General features: G+C 37.4%; 5 protein-coding genes across 13 annotated transcripts; 4 read left to right on the forward strand and 1 right to left on the reverse strand.

The window, feature by feature from the left end:
• Window positions 1-1093: 1093 nt before the first annotated feature.
• On the reverse strand, window positions 1094-2658 carry LOC110721227. Its single transcript, XM_021900376.1, has 4 exons — window positions 2407-2658; window positions 1634-1752; window positions 1440-1541; window positions 1094-1367 (listed from the first exon to the last, which is right to left on the reverse strand). Exons 1-4 carry the CDS (start codon window positions 2656-2658, stop codon window positions 1094-1096), a joined length of 747 nt encoding a protein of 248 aa, XP_021756068.1.
• A 3397-nt stretch (window positions 2659-6055) lies between these two features.
• Window positions 6056-17990, forward strand: LOC110721203. Of its 9 annotated transcripts, none has more exons than XM_021900348.1 (12): window positions 6056-7140; window positions 9333-9440; window positions 9539-9629; window positions 9720-9824; window positions 10553-11057; window positions 11150-14707; window positions 14813-14872; window positions 14960-15143; window positions 15564-15674; window positions 15773-15872; window positions 16152-16181; window positions 16291-17990. In XM_021900348.1, exon 6 carries the CDS (start codon window positions 12079-12081, stop codon window positions 13345-13347), a length of 1269 nt encoding a protein of 422 aa, XP_021756040.1. In that variant the 5' UTR covers window positions 6056-7140; window positions 9333-9440; window positions 9539-9629; window positions 9720-9824; window positions 10553-11057; window positions 11150-12078; the 3' UTR covers window positions 13348-14707; window positions 14813-14872; window positions 14960-15143; window positions 15564-15674; window positions 15773-15872; window positions 16152-16181; window positions 16291-17990. The 9 variants fall into 9 exon arrangements, with proteins under 9 accessions (XP_021756040.1, XP_021756039.1, XP_021756041.1 ...); XM_021900347.1 differs by having other exon boundaries at window positions 10553-10642; window positions 10707-11057; window positions 15773-16181; XM_021900349.1 differs by having other exon boundaries at window positions 6056-6792; window positions 7066-7140; window positions 15773-16181.
• LOC110721228 lies at window positions 10253-11997 on the forward strand. Its single transcript, XM_021900377.1, has 3 exons — window positions 10253-11057; window positions 11150-11517; window positions 11587-11997. The coding sequence occupies exons 1-3, from the start codon at window positions 10253-10255 to the stop codon at window positions 11995-11997; spliced, it is 1584 nt and encodes a 527-aa protein (XP_021756069.1).
• On the forward strand, window positions 13408-14490 carry LOC110721229 (ATP-dependent DNA helicase PIF1-like). The gene has a single exon (XM_021900378.1). It carries the CDS (start codon window positions 13408-13410, stop codon window positions 14488-14490), a length of 1083 nt encoding a protein of 360 aa, XP_021756070.1.
• Window positions 14564-21428, forward strand: LOC110721230. The gene is made up of 15 exons (XM_021900380.1): window positions 14564-14623; window positions 14813-14872; window positions 15624-15674; window positions 15773-15850; window positions 16152-16181; window positions 16252-16290; window positions 18008-18178; window positions 18551-18818; window positions 18933-19035; window positions 19126-19253; window positions 19322-19393; window positions 19515-19597; window positions 19739-19917; window positions 20004-20124; window positions 20396-21428. The coding sequence occupies exons 1-15, from the start codon at window positions 14564-14566 to the stop codon at window positions 21059-21061; spliced, it is 2109 nt and encodes a 702-aa protein (XP_021756072.1). The 3' UTR covers window positions 21062-21428.
• The last annotated feature ends 758 nt before the right edge of the window (window positions 21429-22186 follow it).

A 22186-nucleotide genomic window follows, 5' to 3' on the forward strand; every position in this document is an offset into this window, starting at 1 on the left:
CACCTGGTGGAAGTTATGTTGTTCTTCATGGATAAATAGCTGCTGTTGTAGGCTATGTTGGATGCTCTGTTGTTGACTAACTAAGTGCTGGTCCTGCTGCCCAAACTGATGTTGCTGCCCAAACTGTTGTTGCTTGTTCTGCTGCCCAAACTGTTGTTGTTGTTTCTGCTGCCCAAACTGTTGTTGCTGTTTCTGCTGCCCAAACTGTTGTTGTTGGTAATGCTGCCCAAACTGCTGGTGACGCTGTTGTTGGTTGTGTTGCTGGACAAAGATTTGCTGGTTTTGTTGTTGGGCATACAACATCGAATTTTGAGACAAACCATTCTCCTGTGGTTGGCCTGTTAATCCACATGCCTGTCCTGCTGTTGATGTTGGGGCTTTACGGGGGGCTTTACGATTCTGTTTCTGTTTCACAAGGAACAAATTAATACCATGGCAAATAACAAAAACAATACCACAAAAATCAATGAGAATTAATTCACACCAAACAACCAACTACCACAAAATACAAACGAGACAATCAGTATTAGCAATATCAGAATTAATTCTGTCTCTGTTTACTTTTGGTTGCATGTCTGTGCTACTGTCTGTTTCATCGCTGCTTGAGCTGCTTGAACTATGTTTCCTTTTTCCCTTCTTCTTCCTCTTCTTTTTTTTGGCAGACTTCTTCTTCTTATCGCTGCTGCTGTCGAATTCATCATCACTGCTTGAGCTTGAAATACCCCTTCTTTTCCCCTTCCCCTTTCCTTTACTCTGGTTCTTCTTCTTCTTTTGGTTGTTGGCTGACTTCTTCTTGGCCTGGTTTTTACTGGGTGCCTTCTTCCTCGCTCGACTCACTGGGTCTTGAACCGATGGAGTAACGGTGGTGGCAGTTGGATTGGTTGAGTTTTGAACAGCTGTAGATGCCGGGGTAAGAACTGGGGTAGATTGGGTCATGGGGGTGTCAACTGGAGTGCGTGCGTCAGTTGCTGCCCCCCCCCCCCCCCGCATTGTTAACAGAACAAGGGGTAAGTGGCACCCTATTTTGGTGTTCGGTTGGCTCAGTGTTGTTTCCTCCCACCACAGATTCCACTCCTGCCCTACCACCCTCCTTCTAATCAAATTGCATTGCAATGACCCGAATTTTTTCCATCAAGACACCACTCAACTCTACGGACATACTGGCTCTAAGTAAAATCGGTTCCAAGGCAACCATTGCCTTATCATACCGCTGCACCTCTTCTGTCTTAAAGGGATCATGGTTCGCAACCTTTACCATTGTATGTTTCCGAGTAATATCTTTACGCCACCTGTCCAGAACAAGTGCTTTCGGCACCTCTTTCACAGAATGCAGATCCAACACCTTGATAATGTGGCTACAAGGAATCCTGTGGCATTCAAAGTGTTTTCAATCACACACTGGAAACAACGTTACCAAACAAAATCTCACCACCACATACCTTTTCCTATCTTCCACGGGAACCTCTTTCTTTTTGAAGTTTGACCAAATCCATACTCGGTCCTCAATCACATGTTCAACAACACCATCTGAGATGTCCCTCCTGGACAGAGTGGTCAAATACAACATTGAATCTGCACTTCCTTAAACTTTGTGTCCGTGTACAATTTTTGGAACGCACGCTCCACAACTAACTCAGTTATTAAAGGGCGTACATAACGTTTGTTGTTCGCATCAGCCGCCTGCTCATCCGTTGCCCTGCTCTCCATAGCCTTGCAATATCTGGGAGCAAACTGGTAAAGCCGCGTGCTCCTCTTCACATAATTATCAAAAAAACTGTTTATGCTTTCCACTCTCTGGGTTGTTTGCATACCAGCCCAAAAAACATGTTTTAGATATGTCGGGATCCACATCTCCCGTTCGTTATACAAACCTAATAACAACATACATTAAACTGTAAAAATATATATAATAACATAAGTTGTAATTCAAATCACATACAAAATTAACCTTCTAGCCAAGTGTAACTCTCTCCTTTTTCGGGCAGATTGTAACTCTCCGTGACAACCGACCAAGACGCCTCAAACTCCACCGGAGTCAAGCTGTTGTAGATAACATTTTTTAGCTCCTCCGCTATTTCTTCATATTTGGACAACCCTCCAAGCTTGGCTCCAAATTTTTGCGTGATATGCCACATGCACCACCTATGATAAGTACTCGGCATCGGAAACACCTCATCGATTGCCTTTCTCATCGCTTGATCTTGGTCAGTTATTATGGAATAGGGTGGTTTCCCCCCCCCCCATACAAGCCAACCAGGTCCTGAACAAACACACAAACGTCTCAGCATCCTCGTGGGACACCAACACACATCCTAATAGCACGCTTTGACCGTGATGGTTTACACCTACAAAATTAGAGAAGGGCATGTGATACTTATTGGTCATGTACGTTGAGTCAAAACAAACCACATCCCCAAAATCTTGATACGCAACTCTGCTACGAGCATCCACCCACATCACATCCTTCAGCCTTCCTATCTCATCAACCCGATAGGTATGGTAGAAATTTTGGTTTTCTTCGGTCATATTATGGAAATACTGAAGCATAGCCATCGCATCTCCGTCTTTCAACTTGAGCCGGGTCTTCCTATTCACAATATTATACATGTCTTTTTTGGAGAACCCCACATTCTCATATCCATTCCTTTGGTGTGCCATGTTGTTGTAAATAGCAGGAATAGAGGATCCGACACCATAATCGTTATCAATTCTCTTCTCCAGGCCACTGCCTTATTTATTCTGCCCTTCTTGTACATTGATATGTGGTTTGAGTCCTTAGGTTCCACACTGTGGTTCTGACTATTAATTACATTAACCACCCTCCATTCACTAGACTCTGTCACTGACGCATACAACACAACATGACACTCACACTTCTTAGACTTCCTTTTCACCAAAGGGTCGTGACTCACTGCCACCCTCTTGCCATTTACTACACTCTTATACTTTGTTGTCCCATAGGCCTCACACCTAAACACATAATTGCTGACCTTTTTTGATGATGACCCATCCTTTTTAGGCTTCCTCCCACCAACACACACCGCACCAAATCCTTCCTGTTTACCGTACTCCTTGTAGTAACTATGCAGTCCTTCCCAAGTGGTAAAAACCATTCCAACTGCAGGTGCTTCCACTTTAGAAGGACAGCCACCATCATCCTCATCCCCAATATTCTCCCCTAACTGAGTGCCACCAGTAATGATACAGTCATCCTCTAACTGATTGCCACCAGTAATGATACAATCATCCTCTTCACCACCTTCAATGTCAGTGAAACCACTGATGATCAAACATTCATCCTCATCACTATCTCTAACCACCTCGTCGCCCTCCTCTTCCTCTTCACCCTCAACATCATGTTCATCCAACTCGTCATCATCAAAACAACAATCAACATCATTTTCCAAATTTAATTTATCGACCAAATCAATGTTCTGTAGACATTACACTTACAAGTAACTAATTCAAACTTTTTCACAACAAACATTTAGCTTGTAAAACACAATACCAACATAACATAACAATATACCATATCATTTGTAATTCAATTAATCTACCAAAAAACAACAACATTAAACCAACAACAAATCCATACTGGAGCAACCGCTAATCAACTTCCAGACTTTCAGTCGGAGATAATCCAGAAAGAATTTCTACCAGCATTTATCAAATGAAAGCAATTACATGGATCTTAACAATCTTCACTCAATTCTTAACACATAAATCTCAACGCATTCATTGATACAAGAGTGGAGCCACTCGACTGACCCGCATTCACCAAACAACAAAAACAATGCAACACAAATTCACTCACACAAACAACATTTAACAATTTCCCACCATTCATAGCTACTCGACGATGGATAATTTTGCAGGTTTAAGCAACTACAACTTCCAACACATGTATTCGAATTTATTTAAGGAAAGACAACGACTTACAAGATCTAGTCGACGCTTGACACGAACATTCTCCTCCTCCATTACCGGCTATATACCACCTACCGGGTTCCTTAATCCTCCGTTCTACGCCTCCATTTGCTCAACATTCAGCAATTGGATTCTCCTCCATTGCTCAATTCTTTATTCCTCAGTGTATAACTCTGAAAAAATGGAACTCCGTTTCCCGTTTTCCTCACGTGACCCCTTTTCCTTTTCCTTCATTTTCCTTTATTTTTCATAAACAGGCGAAATTACTTCTATACCCCCGGCTAGAGACATAGTAGCATCTAGTTGCTAGAGGCTGAGAAGCGGCCATATAAGCCAAGGGGTGATGTAGCGCAACAAACATCAATGTCCACATATAATACCTAAAATGCCCTTAATTTTACTTACATATAATGCTTTGTCTAGATAAATTTAGAAATCTATGTTACATATAGTCAAAAAAGAGCTTAACAAAAGCAATAAAATAACACTTCGAATAATTTTAGATTATTTCAAAATAATCAAAAATTAGAATTATTTTGATAAAATGACTGAAAGTTGGATTATTTATATTAAATTTTCCAAACAAATAAAAAGAGAAAAGAGAGGAATAAGAAAATATGTGACTTTATATTGTCTCTTATAATATCCTATACTACCTCCGGTCCAAATTACTCGCAACTTTAGGGCATTATTTGTGAGACATAAAATATTCCAAAGTTGCAAGTAATTTGGACCGGAGGTAGTATTATCTTTCATTTTTCTCATCACATTTTTTAATCTTCTCTTAATATATTTAGAACAAACATAGAGTGAAAGTAGTGTTATATCTGTTTCAAAATCATTACATCATTATAGCTTCTATTACCATTCACGTGATTTGCTTTGACCATATTTATTTAATTACCTATATATGAAAACAAACCTGCCGTAAAAAACGTAACGGAATTTTTTAAATTTTTCGATTTTTGTGCGCAAAACATGTTCTTCATAGGTTTAGGGGGCATTTTGGTCCATAGGATCCAATTTGAGATCAGAATTGACAAAAAATGATCAGAAACGCCTTGTGTTGCGTGTTTAAAAATACCTCGATATGTGTGAATACACAAAAGAGGCATTTTCGATCATTTTTTGTCAATTATGGCCTCAAATTGGACCCTTTTGGACCAAAATGCCCCCCTAAACCTAGGAAGAACATGTATTGCACATGAAAATCGAAGAATGTGTTTTTAAATTGTTAGATTTAACGGTTTTCTTTACGGTAGATGGAAATAAACAATTTTTAGAATTTTTTTTGGTGGTAAAATAAAACTTTTAAAAGTTTGGTGGTAAAAAACAATTTGTTGATTTTTTTTTTGTGGTAAAAGTCAAAAAATCCTTTATTATAACCAATTTTTCCAATATTATTTTTAGATGTTATTGGTCAAACTATGCATTTTTAATATTCTATTTACCTATATTTTACTAAAATATTTTTAAAAAAAATATATATATTGAAAAGAGTAATCTCACCTTTTCTCGACCTGATCAAAATAAGCGTACCTTTGTGTTATCTGGGAACAATACGACCTTTGCCCCTTATTTTCTCAAAACAAGCCTTTAACTGATCTTTTATTTTTATTTTTAATTAATAACCATTTTGTGAAAGTGACTTTCCACTTGTCACCTTCAAATTGTAGAAATATGATTGTGTCTCCCAAAAAACCAAACCTAGTGATAAGTACTTTTCACGTCATTGATTATCGAGTAAGGTGAAATGTTGAAGAGTCTCATGAATATCCTTGTTTCTAAAATGTTTTAATAAAAATAATTCATTTATTATTTCAAAAATCATTCATTTCGTATCTTATTTATGAAAAACGTCCAATTCAGTTTAGTTTGGTTTATAACGATATATTATAAGCTCAATTCCGAGTTATAACGAGGAAATTATAACCAAATTCTAAAATGGACCCAAACTGGGCTTCATGTACAGATTCAATAATCATGTGGAGTGTTCATTAGTTTTAAATGGTATATTCCTGAATTCATTAGGATTTATCTTAATCTTCTAAAATATCTAGAAGGTTGTTTTAAGTTATAAAGGCATTAAGATTAAATTTAAACTTTATCTTTAAACCTTATAAACATGCAAATGTAAATACTATAGCTGGTGAATAGTGTTGTGTGGTGCTATTACAGCCTTGCCCTTAATTTTAATGCATTTCCGATATTGCCCTTGCTTAGCTTTATTGCAAATTTTTGCCGTGTGTGCTGAAGCCTACAGCTGTCGTGCGTTCTGTCTTTGCCTGCCAGCTAAGGTGTTGTTGTTCGTTCTGGTTTTGAAGGTTCTTTTTGTTCTTGCTTTGTTATTTTGCTTTGGGTCTTTCCTGTAGTTGGGTTTGTTGCGTACACTTCTGGGTTGATGATGAGGTCTGGAATGGATTTCGTACGATTTGGGTATGGTTGTTTCTCGCACAGTGGCTGGTATGTTTTCGTGTTCCTCTGGATCGTGGTGTAGGTTATGTTGTCTTTGGTGTAGCCTTTGTGTTACCTTAATGGAGTCATTTACTTGGTCGTTACTTCAGTGTCATATTTTCTGTAATTAAAAAAGATTTTGACATTGAATATGAATGGAAAAGTCTTGTAGTTCTAGGGTTATGTAATTGGGGTGCCATTGGTTACCGTTGTCTATATATAGAGAGGGGGAGTGTTCCTTTTCTGACCGTGGGCGATCTGAATTTCTTCTGGAGGAGTGTATGTTTAAGAGGTTGTGCTTTGTTATAGATGACATTATATTCTGTATTTGATCGACTTGCTTTGTGAATATGTAGTTTTTTTCGGATTCCCTGACAAATTGGGCCTAAGATTATCGAAACTTAATTCATGGTAATATCTTTGCCGGTGTTCTTTTGCTGTTTGACTCCCCGTGATAATGGTTTGATCTTCGTTTTTGTGTTTGCTTCTGGTGTTGGAAGTGGCTCTTTAGTGGTATAATTGCTCTGTGGTGTGTAGGAATTATTTGAATCATTAAATAGGTCTCTGTGTCCTGAAATGACCGTAGTAATTTGAATACTTTGTGAAGGCAAGAATTAGTGGGAATACTTATTAATGAACATATGGATTGGTTTATTCTTACTGTGGTTGTTTGTGGGGTTACAGGTTTGCTGGTTATGCTATTTGCGTTGTTGCTGGTCGCAGCTCATTTTCCTTCTTCAGCTTACAACATTTTTTAAGGTGGTTGTTATGCTTATCTTGCCTCTTGCTGTTGAACTCCTTTGTTTGATAGTATGCTTTTTTCTAATGTGTTGCTATTAGCTTTGGGTATATCATGATATTTTAAAGATTTGTTAAAAAAAAAAAAAAAAAAAAAGGCACAAAGTTGTGTCGTTTTTTTAGGAGAGTTAAGGTTGCTTGTTTTGTTTGGTAACATGAAGAATATGGTGTTGCATTCATTTGTTAGACTTAGTGCATTAGTTAGTGAGATGGTTTAAGCAAGGAAACCATACTCTTGGATGGGTGATTGTTGTTGTGTTGTTATAAGTTTAAGGCTTAATGTATTATAGAATTGAAGGATTAGGGTGATGATGTGCATTTACAAAGGAGTATGTAGGAGGAAGGAAGATTGAAGGACTCATGTGCCTCATGTTTAACTGAAATATATACTGGTTGGCTTCTTTACACCTTTCCAGTTGTTGGTATTTTGATTCTTATTACTGATTGTAAGTTGAGGGTATAATCGATGTGTTGTTACTTATATTGCCATTAAACATGGACTTATTGTCTTTGTATAGCAGGGTTCTCTTTGTATAGACTTGTTTTTTGCCCTTTGATTGATTACAGTTTATGTTAGTTATTGTAGATAGGGCTTAGTGCTTTCTTTGCGAGAGAAAGAGTGTGTCCTGTTCTACATACTTTGTCCTGAAAATAAATTTTTCCATTACAGGTTATGGCTAGAGGATCAAATAGAGTCTTTGTTCCTTTCCAGCCTCTTTTGGAAAAGGTGGTTGCTTGGCTGCAGTTTCCATCTCCGGTTTATGGCTTTATAGATGCTGCTAAGAACAATGTTTTTGTGCGGGTTAGTAAGCCTAACTGCCGTACGAATTTCGTTTTCTACGGTGGAGATGCTGCTTCTGTCGAAGAATCTCGTGAGAGAGCAGCTCATAAGGCTGTGAAGAGATTAGTCAGCCGTTTTAATGTTCGCGTGTTTGATTTCACCTATGAACGGATTAAGATGTACCGCCTGTGTGTAAAATTATATAAAAATAGATGTGCTGAGTTAGTACAGCACAGAGAAGATTTGAATTCCATACGTGCAGAGTGCAGTACAAGAGAGGATGTATCGTTTCATGATGTTCATGTTGCAATGGATCTTGCACAGTTTTTGGGAGTCTTAGTGAGAAAGACTCGTGTCACTGTGACTGGTATTGAGACCACTAGGTTAGATGGCCATGGCTATATGTCTTGGCTGATGGTTACCTATGCTCACAATAGTATTGCCATGGAATGCATTTTCAGTGACCCTTGTACTGAACCAGCAATTGCTGAGCAAAGGGTTGCAAAGAAAGCATGCTTCTTTATAGCTTCTGTGTTCAATCTAGAGATAGTTGATGCTAACTATGGTGCTGCAGCAAAGATGAGTGGAGAATGTTCTCTGATAAGGGAGAGGTATTTGGTGCTGAAAGGGCATATTGAATGTTTGGAAAGGAATGTTGTTCAGCCTCAACCTGCTACCTGTTTGGCTAGCAATTCATGTGTGACACCAGCTGACGAGGCAAACCAGATTCCAGTTCTGGCACTTCCGCCAAGTCTACCGGTGAAGTGTAGGATCGAGAGAAATGAGCTGAATGCAAGTGGCGTAGGAGTCCATATTTCTGATCAGATGGTTACTGGTCTAGCTGAGTTATCTGCTGTTTACAAATGTGCTAGGACTGAATAGCTCTGTGTAGAAGGTCTAGCTTCTTTTGAAATTTATATAGTTAGCGGTGTGTCACCAGTTGTTAGGATTTTACTGCTGTTGTGGTCAGCTTTAATTTGTATTTAACTTTTGTTTAGCACTTACGCTTGTCTGAACTAGAGGTGCTAGCTGGTATGATGTAGCTGGAATTTCGGGCCAGTAATGAAGCCCGTTCATGTATTGCCTATTATGGCTACCTTTTAATGAATGAAATTATTATTTATTTAGTGTTTATCATGTCAGGTTCTGAGTTTTGCCTTATTTAAAGAGTTTTCCTTCTTAGATTTTCCTATGGCTTTGTTTCAGTAGGGGATATTTTTGCTTATTATTGTTTTGATCTGATGCCAGAAGATGTTCTGATGTACTTTCATAGGTCTATATTTTTGCCTGATGCTTTAATTTGCTTTGCGCGATTGTTCTTGTGAGTAGGACTCTTCATGCTCTGAAACCCTTTTCTTCACTACTTTGGCAGATCCAAGACTTAAAGTTTGCCATCAACTACGGATTTGATTTGCAGAAGGTTACACGAATTCCTGTTACTTGGCAAAGTATACAACCAGTTTTGTGGTCGTACTTATGGGTATTGTTTTAGCTTGATGCATTACCACTTACATAAGTTAAAGTGTTGTCCTTGGTTTGATTTACTGCTTTGTGTAATTATAATCTGGTTTTTGGTAGATTGTCACTATGGCATACCTCAATTATCTCGAAAGTGATGCAGTAGATTAAATAAGGCTTCCCAAAGGACATCACAGTCAGAATTTGCTAGGTACATACATTTGGCAATGTTGTATTACTTAGGAATGCTAGCAAGGGTTTTCGGGAAAGGAAAAAAAATAATCAATAGCTTTAAACGCAGCCCGCCTTTACCAGACACCCAGCTTGGTGTTAAATGTCGTCCACGGACTTGTATATCAAAGCGACAGAAATGTATACAAGAACTTTCTATGCCTCAGTTGGATAGGTACACCATATTAACTGAATAGCCCCTTTTATTATCATCCTTTCTGCTGTTTAAATAAAGCCTTCTTTTTCTGTACATAAATGCTAGCATGCTGTCTTTTTCCATGGTAGTGGCTATACTGTGTTACATTGTCTTGGAAAGTTTGTCTTTAGCTGTGATATACCGTGCATGATGAAGCCTCTGATTCATGTAGAGTAGCAGAACCGAAAAAAAATGCTTGTAAAAAAACACAGAAACAAGCTAACCTAGAAGGTAAATGATTCTGTGGTTATATATATTGCTTTCTTTGCTTTGCATTCTTATGAGATTTCTCATGTTTTTTTTTTTTTTCTGCTCTTGGTTCTTTGGGTAGATGTTCTTGCTGCTTCTATGGATAGACAGTTACCAGCAGAACCTTTCAGACTTGCTATGCCTTTCTTCTGTGACAAATGCGTGCAAAAAAATTTATGTTTGAGTCCTTACATTTTTGCAGTGGGAATGGAGACATTACAATAGCTGAGAATGTCTATCCTCATGAATTTGTGTACTTATTTACTTCTAAAGATGAAGGTGTTGTGCATTTTAGAAAATATGCTAGACTATATAATAACTTGTTTGCATTTAGTTCGCTTGGGGGTCATTACTATGCAAGCACTTACAAAGGGATTTATGTATTCAAATTGCATGGGCAAATGTATCATTTTGTTCCAGATTTATTGCCTGATGAGGGTAATCCAAAATACTTGCAGCTGTACTTTTATGACGGCCAGCATGAGGTAGAACATAGGCTGGGTTGTTTTCCTGAGTTAAGAGAAGATGTGATCAGTATTCTAATGCAGGTATCTCAACAAAATCCTTATGTTGTGTTCTTTCGGACTTTAAGAAATAAAACTATTCATGCAGATACAAGAATTGTGCTAAATCAAGCCCCGGTTCTTGATCAACGCATCTATAATGCTCCTGCTGCTGATGATGTTGCTGTCATCTGGCAAGAGAGTGCTTCATCTAGCCAAAGCTTGGGCCCTCATATATTAGTGACTGCAACATCTAATGAGTCTCACCGAATCTACCATAATTATGGTTGCTATGATCCGCTCCAATGTCCTTTGTTATTTCCTCGGGGAGAATGTGGCTGGACTCAGGGGCTTAAAAAGAATTCTCATCCAAGTCGGACAGCAACAGATACAATTCCAGATCCTATTATGTCTTGCGCTGTCCATACAGCAGCTGAATTATTAAATCAGGAAGAATCCCGTAAGCATTTCTTAGCCTAAGCTATCTAATTGCAATTTTTTTGTTCTTATATTTTTGGATTTGAAACATTTAGGCTGCCCTTCTCACTGTAGGTTCAAAGAGGAAGAATACTAAAGCAGACAAGTTTATCTCTGCTAGGGAGTATTATGCGTACAGATTGCAGATCAGGCCTTATAATATGCTGCTGCGAGCAGGAAGGTGTTTCCAACAGTACATTGTCGATATGTATGTGAAGATTGAAAATACAAGGCTTGATTACTTTAGAAACAATCAGGACACAATAAGAGCCGATTTGTATAAAGGTATTTTGGATTCACTGGATACCGGGGAGACTCTTGGGGAAAATGTTGGTCGTAGAGTTATTTTGCCTCCTACTTGTATTGGTGGTCCTCGTGATATGAAGAAGCGTTATTTAAATGCTATGGCTTTAGTCCAGAGATTTGGCAAGCCAGATCTTTTTGTAACAATTACATGTAATGCTAATTAGCCTGAAATAAAGGCTGAGCTTGGTGCTGGTGAAAATGCACAGGATAAACCCGATTTGGTTGCAAGGATTTTTAGAGCAAAGCTACTTGCACTGAAAAAAGAGATTATGGAGAAAAACGTATTTGGGGAAGTTGCTGCCATGATCTATGTAATCGAGTTTCAGGAAAGAGGGCTCCCACATGCTCATTTCCTGATTATTCTGAAACCCGAATACAAGCTCAAATCTCCTGCTGACTATGATAGATTTGTTTGTGCTGAAATTCCTACTGAGACTAATCTCCGTTTAAGAAGAATTGTATTGGCGCATATGATGCATGGCCCTTGTGGTATACTGAATCCAGAGTGTCCTTGCATGCGCAAAAATGGACTTAGGCGTACCTGTAAAAACAAGTATCCTAAGCAGTTCTGCAGCGAAACAACAAATAATAAGGATGGTTATCCTATGTATCGCTGAAGAGAAACTGGAGAAAAGGTTAGTATAAGAAATGCAGAGCTAGACAATCAGTGGGTTATTCCCTACAATCCTTATCTTTCTATGCTGTTTGATTGCCATTTGAATGTCGAGGTATGTTCGACTATTAAAGCAGTCAAGTATTTATACAAGTATGTATACAAAGGTCATGATAGAATTTCATACAATGTTGTGGATTCTAATAGCAAACCTGTTGATGAAATTCACCAGTATCAATCAGGAAGATGGGTATCTCCTTGTGAAGCTGCATGGAGGATATTCAGTTTTGATCTGTTTGACATGTATCCTTCCGTTTTGCCTTTACAAGTGCATTTACCTAACATTCAGACTGTTCGAGTTCATCCTCATGAAAGGTTACAGTCTGTTGTTTCAGATGGTAAACGATCAAGAACTCAGCTAACTGAATTTTTTGCCATGAATGCTGCTTCTGAACATGGCTTAGGATATCTGTATGGTGAATTTTGCGAGCACTACACGTGGCATCAAAGTAATAAGATTTGGAAACAAAGAGTTCAGAACAGGATTTCAGTTGGGCGGTTAGCGTTTGTCTTTCCTGCAGAAGGTGAGAGGTTCTTCCTTAGATTGCTATTGTTGAATGTAAGGAGCCCTACGTCATTTGAAGATTTACGCACTGTGAATGGTTGTGTGTATCCAACTTTTCAAGAAGCTGCTCTAAAGCGGGGTCTTATTGAAGCTGATGATACAACTAATTCGACAATGGCTGAAGCATGCGATACTCATATGCCTGTTGCTTTACGTCGCCTTTTTGCAACGGTTCTGATGTTCTGTCAGCCAAGAGATCCTGCTGTTCTCTGGAATACCTATTATTCCTTCCTTGCTGAAGATTTCTCTCATAGGTTTCCAAATCAGACGGTGAAGATACAGCAACTCACTGTTAGAGCTGTTGAGCAGCACCTTGAAGGCATGGGAAGATCTCTTGCTTTTTTTGGACTAAAACACTTAACATTAGAAGTTAGTGATGAATTTAGCCGTACAAAAGATATCATAGATGCTCTTGATGCACCGATCCCAGAGGAATGCTTAGGTTGTCGGTCAAAGCTAAATGCTGCACAGAATGTAGCCTTTGAATGCATAATGGAACATGTGCTGCAGCAGAAAGGTGGCGCTTTCTTTATTGATGGCCCTGGAGGGACAGGCAAGACCTTCTTGTACAATGCTCTATATGAAAAAATACGGCAGATGAACAAAATTGTATTGCCTACAGCTACATCAGGAATTGCTGCAGCAAACATTCCTTCGGGTAGAACTGCACATTCCCGATTTAAGATTCCAGTTGACCATGAGGGGTCATTAGTGTGTGATGTTCCTTAACAGGGTAGTTTAGCAGCATTGTTGAAGGAAACTACATTGATAATATAGGATGAAGCTTCTATGGCTAGAAAGGAAAATCTAGAGTCTTTAGATCTTTTATTACAGGATATATGTGGGAATAAGGTGGTCTTTGGAGGGAAGGTTGTTGTATTTGGCGGAGATTTCAGGCAGGTTCTGCCAGTCGTTCCTCGGAAGACTATGAAAGAAGCAGTTCAAGCAAGTATCGTTACTTCTTATCTGTGGCCTAAGTTCAGGAAATTTAGACTAACAGAAAATATTAGAGCGAGGGAAGATCCAGTGTGTGCTGATTTTTTGCTTCGGTTAGGTAATGGTGAATTACAGCGAACAGAAAATGCTTTGGTCAATTTGCCAGAACAGATTGTACAGTGCACTGAAAGCATTCCAGACTTAGTGCCTACTGTTACTATAACAACATTCCCAGAAATTGGTAATGTCTCCTTTGACAATGAGGTTTTCACTAAAAAGGCAATCTTGACACCCCTGAATGATGACGTGGATTGTATAAATACATTCATGATTGAGAAGTTTCCTGGACAAGCTGTTACGCACAAGAGTTTTGATGCAATCCTGAACGATACATGCAACATATACCCTACTGAATTTATTAACAAGCTTTGCCCTGGTGGAATGAGTCCACATGAGCTTGTGTTAAAAGAGAACTGCCCTGTTATACTGCTGAGGAACTTGCTGCCCTCATCAGGGTTATGCAATGGTACCAGGTTAATCTGTAAAAAGTTTTATCCGAATGTAATCCAGTGTACGATACCAGTTGTTCATTACAAGGGCAAAGAAGTATTCATACACAGGATAAATTTAAGACCTTCTAAATCTGTGAACTACCCGTTTATGTTTGAACGGAAACAATTTCCTGTAAAATTAAGCTTTGCAATGACTATTAACAAGTCTCAAGGGCAAACTCTCAACCAAGTATCTGTCTATCTTCCACGTTCATGCTTTTCTCATGGGCAGCTTTATGTTGCATTATCAAGAGCCAAGAAATCGAAAGATATTTCTGTTTTTACCACACGTGATACAGATCAGCACTCTGCTAATAGTGTTAAGAATGTAGTGTCATTTGAGCTTCTACTTCTAGCAGGCATTATTCCAGCAGATACAGTATAGTGTGGTTTTTGTATTGTCTTGCCCTGGTGTAAAAGAAGATATCCTTCGGCAGTTACATACAGTGTCCAACACTATGACAAGTATAGTCTGCTCAGTGCAGGATTTGACTGTAGAGCCACTATTAAGGAGGATGGTATGATCCTAATAAGGTTTGAAGGTGTAAGTGGAAGTCCGATAGTTACCGGAATTTGCATTCACAAAACACCAAAATTGGCAGGTAGATTGCACCTAGAATTTATGGGTTATTCCAAATCTGACTTCACAAAGATGCAACTAATTCTGATTTTATCATATTTACTTCTACTTTGAAATACATTCTCAGGTGAAACATGAAGTATTTAGATGTCAGAATTGTGCAGCTGAAATAGAAGTTCTAGCTCAGGTAATGAATGGGTACACTAGAGTTCTCGATTTCTAATGTTAAGATTTTATTGCTGCTTCTGAATCATGTAATGACACTTTACATCAGGAAAAGGACTTACGACCTAAATCGACAGCTAAGTATGAGAAAAAGATAGAAGAATTAAGTAAGCAGTGTCAGCGAAAAACAGATGAATGCTATCAAGCTTGAATGTCATTGACAGCAGCAAACGAGCAGGTGGAAAAGGTTAGAATGGAGCTTGACAACAGAGTGTTCAAGTCTTATTTTCTAGGTAAAAACTTCATAGAGCCCTTGTTTATGGAATTATGTTAAGTACAACAGGACACTATAAATTTGTACCTTAATATATTTTTCCTGCCATCTGATGTCCAATATATGAAAAAGTACTTTGACATCTTCATGTATCTGATTCGTAATTCTTCCGGTGCTATTTTCTTGTTTGAAACAAATTGGGAGATTGCTTCTTGGTTTTAAGTCTTTATTTTATGTCAACTCATTGAAAATTTTGATAAATGAGAGTTTTATGTACGAGCCTTCTGCTGATAATTTTCTGTGTGGTTTTGGCAAATTATGAATTGATATTGTGATTATTCAGTCAAGTATATTCTCCAAATATTTTAAATTTAGATACAAAACCATGCTTAAATTTTGTATATTACCTCCCTGATATTTTTTCCTTTTTTGTCTATAGACCAGACTGTGGAGAAAAAGGCTGAAAATTTAAAAGGCCATATCTAGCATCTGTGAGCAGGATAAGAAGTTCTGGATGACAGCAATATCTGGTTTAAAAGAAAAAATGAAGGTATACTATACAAGTGCTTTGCACTCACATTTCTTAGTAATTGAGCTTCATCTGCAATGCCTTTTATCAAGCAAATGATGAGTTGCAAACTTACACAGAATATAAAGGAAGAACATTCTCAGCTTGCCCATGATGCACATGAAACTGCTGATTCAATTCCCGAGTTATCCAATATGGTTTCAGCAATTCAGATGCTAGGTAGGAAGACACAGAATTATTCTGCTATTTGTAGATGTTAAGAGATTGCATTCAATTTTTCTGCAGTTGCTCAGTGTGAGGAATTCAAATAGAAGTATATTGAAGAACAGAAGAAGATAAAGAAGCTTTTTAATGAAGTTCAGGAGGCCAAAAGCATGTGTTTTTTATATTGCAGTTTGAAGCTTATTCAGTAATGGAGAAACCCTGATATAACCACCATACAGATTTCCCAAGATAAAAATTTGAAATGAAGATTCTGATTATCACTCTTAATTTCAGGGAATATCAGGGTCTTCTGTCGTTGCACAGGTTAATATATTGCCATATATAAAAATTTAAAATGTTTCTGTAACTTGATGTTTCTCTTTGCACCTAAAAGACTGCTTATTGTTCTGTGCTTTTCTCTCCTGGTGTTCAGGTTAGAGATAAAGCAAGCTTCTGAAGGCTCGCACCACGTTCCTAGACTTGTTGCACAAAAAGTGGAGAATACAAAACAAATGTGAGAAGTAATGCGGGTTGGGAGTAATACAAGGGCTGTTGGGTCTAATAATGTGAATGAGCATAGCAGCCATCCTCACTAGTTAGTCAAATTCTGTAAATTGTTTATCCCTTTTGTCTTCGGGTGTTTTGCCTTCAGTTAGGTTTCCTCGTCACAGTGAGCAATGTAGGTTAGTTATTTCGGTTACATTGCACAGGTAATTCAGTATAGCTATAACAACCCTTCTGTTATGATTATGCAATGTTTGGTCACCAGAATATACTTGGTTTCGTTTTAAGACTAGAATAGTCCATTATGGCTTAGTAGTATTGCCTTTGCAGTTGCACTACAGATTTTCCTCGTCTTAGGTATGCTATACTTGTGATACACTCTTTATAGTAGCTTAGAAGTATCTGTTCGAATACTATACTCGCATATAAGATTTCATTTTTTTTCCATTTAGTATGCATAGAGTAAAATAATTTGTTGCTTAGAATAGATTAAGCAAGTCACAAAAAATGGTAGCAACCGCAAGTAACGTAGCCCGTAGGTTCGGGAGAACTAGAGTAGTAAATTCTTGTGCCTTTTAAATTTTTAATAAAGTTTGTATTGTATTTTAAACTGAATATGTTTTGGGCTTTATTATTGTAGCCCATACAATTAGAATTACAAACTTTGCATACTTAGTTACTCTTTATAAATGAAATATGAGTATAGCTCATTTGCATAGATACAAGAGAAGAAGTACAAGTCAAAGGCACTATTCATAGTAAACAAGGCTATAAAATATCAGTTTTGTACTTTCTCTTTATTTTAGCCACAAAAAAAAATTCTGACTGCCCATTTAAGTGCCTAGGTGTTTTGTTAGCCATAATAATTACTTAATTTAAACTTATTGTAGAAGGAAAAAAGTACAACTCAGATTATTATGCTTGCTAGCTGTAATTATACTTGAGGAAAAAGAAAGTTAACTGTGACCAAACGGTTACTGTTAAGAAAAGGGTTTTTTTAACTTGCTTACCTACTTTTTCACCCTATAAATACCAAATTAGTTCAGCCCTTTTGAAGCATCAAATTATTCTCTAGGCTTTCTTCCTTAGCTGTGGTATATTCTCCTTTTTCCCTCGGTTTTTTTTTTAGGGTTTTCACTTGAAAGAATGAATCCTTACACTGTAGTTCCTGTTCATACAAATACAGCAGAATCTCTATAGATACATATTGCCTTATTAAAACTGTAGCTGAGACTCTTGTTTATTTAATTTCTATATATAAGCTTTCATTTTAGTGTATTATGTTTGTCATGCTTATTGCTGCTTTTTACATAGACCCTTTAAAATTTATCCCTACAAGTCTATGATTTTATGTTCATTTGTACATCCTTTATTTCCCTTTTATTGTTTGGATGTTTTGCCATTGAATTGTTTAAAGTAAATCCTAGGTAGAAAAATGAATCAGTAAAAATGGTTGATTATAATAGTGCACCTCACACGATTATGCATGTATACATACAGTATACTCTGTACATGCAAATATATACTGCTTTAGGGCTACATTTTTCTTATTAAGATCGAAATTTTACAATCACTTTAGATGTATGCTTCATGCTATAGCTTGCTAATGTATACATGCTTACTATTTTACGTTCCACAAATCATAGACTATGAATACACCACCAAAGATGAAGCTGGAACCTGCATACTTAGATGAGCTAACATCTCAAAGTAAGGACTACAAAGTGAAAGTGACTGTAACTGAAAAGGGAAGAGCTCAGCCTTCACCTAAAAAACCTGGTGTGATCTTTCAAACAATAATTCTACAAGATGAAAAGGTAACTATGGTTTGTGTGATTTAGTTTTAACAGTATATGTTAAACTTATTATGTGCTTTTTATGCATGACCTCTTTTCCCATGGTGGCTTTCTGTTATAGGTGCAGTAGGGGGAAGGAAGAGAAATAAAGGACAGTATAGATAACCATAATTCTGTTATGATTGCCATTTTGATTTTTTAAAACACATTTGTATGTACAACAGTATAGATAACCTGTTAAACAACAAAAATAAAGGGCAGGATGTTTACCTAAGGGTTTCTTCTTAGTTAGAAATAATCTGCTTATGTGAGTGTTCTTTTTCTTTCTGTATAGAGTAGTAGATTTCTGCAATGTAAGTGTCTAATTACTTCATATGCTGGCTATTTAACCAGAAAAACAGGATGCGATGTGCTCTTTTTGGAGACCAGATCGAAGCATATGAAGATGTTCTCAAACCATCTGGTCAATACGAGATTTCAAAGGCTCCTATATCACCTGTGGATGATCAGTACAAATTCAACCTTGAAGAACTTCCATACCAAATGACAGTTGGCCAACAAACTATTATTCAGCGGTTAAATCCAGAAAGTGGACCAATTGAGCCGAAATATCAACCTCTATCAACTATTCCTAGATCACCTGATCCGAATGCCAGATTTGGTTCGCTTCTTATAAATCTGCTATGATATTTTTCTGCCATAGATTGTTTATTCAGGGTCTATATTGCACAAGTGCTTTCCATAGTATGTAATAGTATCCTGTTTATTGACACAGATATAGTTGGAGTGATTTTGTTTGTTGAAGAAGCACCAAGGCTGATCCCTAACACACGTGGTCGTGACAGTCCAGTGCGAGAGATATCTATTACAGACACAAGGTGACAATGCAATTTCAGTGTTTCTTTATTATAGCTCATACATACATTAGTAGTTAGCTAACTTTTTGCCAATGCTTGAATGTAAATCAGCCAAGACCATGCCATGACAATTTCAGCATGGAATGATCTCACTGGAAAGCCTTGCGATGCTATGATGAATTGGGCTGAAAAGTTCAATGTTGTTGGATTTACAGCACTGAAAACCCGCCATACAAGAGGTATCATCTACATCTTTACAGCTATAATTGACTGTCAAATAGCTACTGATTTTGCGTTTTCTTTCTAGGATTTACTCTTAATACTACTATGTCGACAAGAATCATCCTAAATCCTAAAGGAGCACGGGCAGACATGCTTCGTGAGTGGTGAGTCTTGTATTGCATATATAGTGAATGTACAATTAGGCCTTCTCAAAATACCAATATAGTTATGTCTACCTCTCTGTTTCAAGGTTCAATTGTATCAGCATGTATTGCTAGATCGCCAGGAGAGGATTTTAAATGTCAGCTACCCAGGAACTGAAAAGAAAGTTGTCACAATAGCTGAACTCCGAAACAAGAAGGTCCTCTACACACTATTCTAATTAAGTTTAGAAAAATAACTAGGAAAAAAAAAAGGCCATAAATAATGATTCACAGCATTTCCTACAGACATAATTATCACCTGATATCTGATATATGATTAATGCTACTAATGCACGCAGGCAGCTAATGCAACTCCTGATGAGATAGCTTGGATTAGAGTGACTATACCAGAAGCTGACTTGCAAAGGGTGAATGCCTACATAGGTTGTCTTGGCTGTGGAAAGCGAACACATCTTTCTCTAGGGACTCGCTTTCCTTGCATTTCATGCAAAAAATCCAATGCTACTGCTGTCCACAAGTATAGTCCTGTTATTCAGTTTTATTTATGCTTTACGATAAAGTAATTATTACACGTGCCTTGACTAATTTGTATGTTTTTTACAGAGTAACATTCAAGTTTGAAGCTATTGATGCCAGTGGAACTATGTCATTCACAACCTTTAATGATGACACAGAAAAACTTTTCCGAAAGACAGCAGCTGAAATTTGGGAGATGAAAACCACTGTAAGAATACACACCTTTCTAAATTTGTAAAGACTTTTTTCGAGCATACTTGTTATATATAGATACTAATTTGCACTATAAAAATTACATTCAATGGCCATGGTTGACTTGATAGACTACTCATTATTTAAATGACCTTCTATTCCAAATTAGAACCTATTTGCTGCAACTTTGCATTTTACATACCTTTTACTGCTGGTGAGTGACATTCGAGTATGTATGCAATGCCTATCATCTACTACCTATTTATGTGATACTCTAAATATTACAGGGCAATTTTGATGCTTTCAAGGCTGTACAAGAAGTTCTGTCGACCAAGCCTTTTTTCATTCAAGTGACACCAACTTTGGAACTTGCAAGGAACAGTGTTCTCCTTTGGACTCTGAAAACCATTGAAATGGAGGATGTAGAACCAAGTGCCCAGCTTCTAGGTTCATCATCTTCAAGTCTTAACAAAGAGGAGATTGTTTCTGCAGTAAATCAAGGACAGAAAATACAGAAAATTTCCATGAATGAGGATGCAGTTTCTGAGAGAGCTAAAATGCATGGCAAACAACCATCTTTCTGTAACTCAGAGAGAAATGGTACTGACAGTGAAGACAATACAGAAATGAGTGATGAGGTCCTTGCTGAGATAGCTCAACTCCATGAGTTCAGGCTAGCTTCTCAGGCCTTCGACACAGATTGCTTTGATGCACCGTTTCAACCACCAAGTAAAGGAATCACAATCACAGAAGCACAAGCACGAACCATTGAATTGCCTACATGGAGCAGGCTTACTCGTTCCCGCAGCAATGCTAAAAACAAAGAACCAATGCCTTCTGACAAGATGCAGGAATCAGATGATGAGGAGCATGGCCCTAGAAAGAAGCTCCGGACAGCTCTTTTCAAAAACAACTCTGAGAAAGAAAGTTCTGACACTGAAGACGCGTCTTGAAGCCTCCTTTGTGACTTTTGTTAGAATCCAGGCTAAAATATATATATGTGTGCCACCTTTTGCTGTTAGAATGTGGGTTTAAATCAATTGCCTTTATATGGTAATTTGCTAAATCTAGGATGTCTTTTGCTTGTTTAGAAGGAACATTTTGGACATCTTGTGTTCCCTATAAACATCAAGAATGTATATAGTACTAAACCTCTGTAACAAACGCTGTTCTGCAGTTCTCTGTAGGACACTCAACTTAGTATGCCTAAAATCTTATATTATGTATATAGTAATGCAAGGGTAACTATGATGTACTAGCTTGTATCCTTAAATCAGGGTACTTATCTATAATATAAGCTAATATAAGCTAAGTTATTATACGTTCTTTCTGTTCAGTTTTTAATCACAGTTCATTGGCACCCTTTTAAGCACTATAGGTTGTAGCTAATAGTGCAGTTTGCTATTAATCTGATGAAAGGGCAAGGCAAATTTCTATCTAATTTATATCTATAAATGTCATTTTCTCTATTAATATCAGTGTGGCTATATTCTTGTCTATGTGTGCATTCCCTTACTATTTTTCCTTTAAGATAATCAGGTGATCGAACTTACACTTCAGTTTAATCTTGCAGGGTATACAATTCATGGTACTTTTTGTAACATAGAAAGTCTTGGCCTTCACATAAAAATCAATGCAAAAAAGAAATATATATCGAATTATGGAACATAGCTGCTAATGCTTCTACACAGGCTATGGACTCTGGTAACAACTTCTCACTTGCTATTAGTCAGCTTCAGTATACAAATCCATTTTGTAAGAGCAGCCATCTGCCTATATGTAATTTCAACAACAGTTTGATATTTTTCGGATCCATTTTCCCCTCAGTAGCAAAAAACTAAACTTTTATTGCATGTGTGACTAATGAGGCTGTGCATTTACCTTGTTCGCATATATAGCTATAAGTTCGCTAATGGAATAAACTTTTGATTCGTTTTGTGCAAATTGAATATGTCACTATACAACCATATATTAGTTGCTGAAATTGAACTGGTTAGTTGGTTTGAACAATACTGCTGCATAGCAAGTTAATAAGCAAATGAAAGATTTCAGTACTATCTTCAAATTAGATCTGCTAT

The sequence above is a fragment of the Chenopodium quinoa genome, unplaced genomic scaffold (assembly GCF_001683475.1).
Source record: "Chenopodium quinoa cultivar QQ74 unplaced genomic scaffold, ASM168347v1, whole genome shotgun sequence".
Classification (NCBI taxonomy): Eukaryota; Viridiplantae; Streptophyta; class Magnoliopsida; order Caryophyllales; family Amaranthaceae; genus Chenopodium; species Chenopodium quinoa.

Bases quoted from the DNA above. Each gene is read 5' to 3' on its own strand.
- LOC110721227 (XM_021900376.1), bottom strand. From the start codon at position 2,658: ATGGCACACCAAAGGAATGGATATGAGAATGTGGGGTTCTCCAAAAAA. The intron at 1,753-2,406 runs GTTTGTTTTGAC...AATTATGTGAAG, and splicing joins ATCAAGATTTTGGGGATGTG to AGGAGCACGCGGCTTTACCA. The intron at 1,542-1,633 runs GTTAGTTGTGGA...CACTCTGTCCAG, and splicing joins GTACGCCCTTTAATAACTGA to GAGGGACATCTCAGATGGTG.
- LOC110721228 (XM_021900377.1), top strand. From the start codon at position 10,253: ATGCGTGCAAAAAAATTTATGTTTGAGTCCTTACATTTTTGCAGTGGG. The intron at 11,058-11,149 runs GTAAGCATTTCT...TTCTCACTGTAG, and splicing joins ATTAAATCAGGAAGAATCCC to GTTCAAAGAGGAAGAATACT. The intron at 11,518-11,586 runs GTAACAATTACA...GAAAATGCACAG, and splicing joins TTGGCAAGCCAGATCTTTTT to GATAAACCCGATTTGGTTGC.
- LOC110721203 (XM_021900348.1), top strand. From the start codon at position 12,079: ATGCTGTTTGATTGCCATTTGAATGTCGAGGTATGTTCGACTATTAAA.
- LOC110721229 (XM_021900378.1), top strand. From the start codon at position 13,408: ATGGCTAGAAAGGAAAATCTAGAGTCTTTAGATCTTTTATTACAGGAT.
- LOC110721230 (XM_021900380.1), top strand. From the start codon at position 14,564: ATGACAAGTATAGTCTGCTCAGTGCAGGATTTGACTGTAGAGCCACTA. The intron at 18,179-18,550 runs GTAACTATGGTT...CTATTTAACCAG, and splicing joins TAATTCTACAAGATGAAAAG to AAAAACAGGATGCGATGTGC. The intron at 19,598-19,738 runs GTCCTCTACACA...TAATGCACGCAG, and splicing joins CTGAACTCCGAAACAAGAAG to GCAGCTAATGCAACTCCTGA.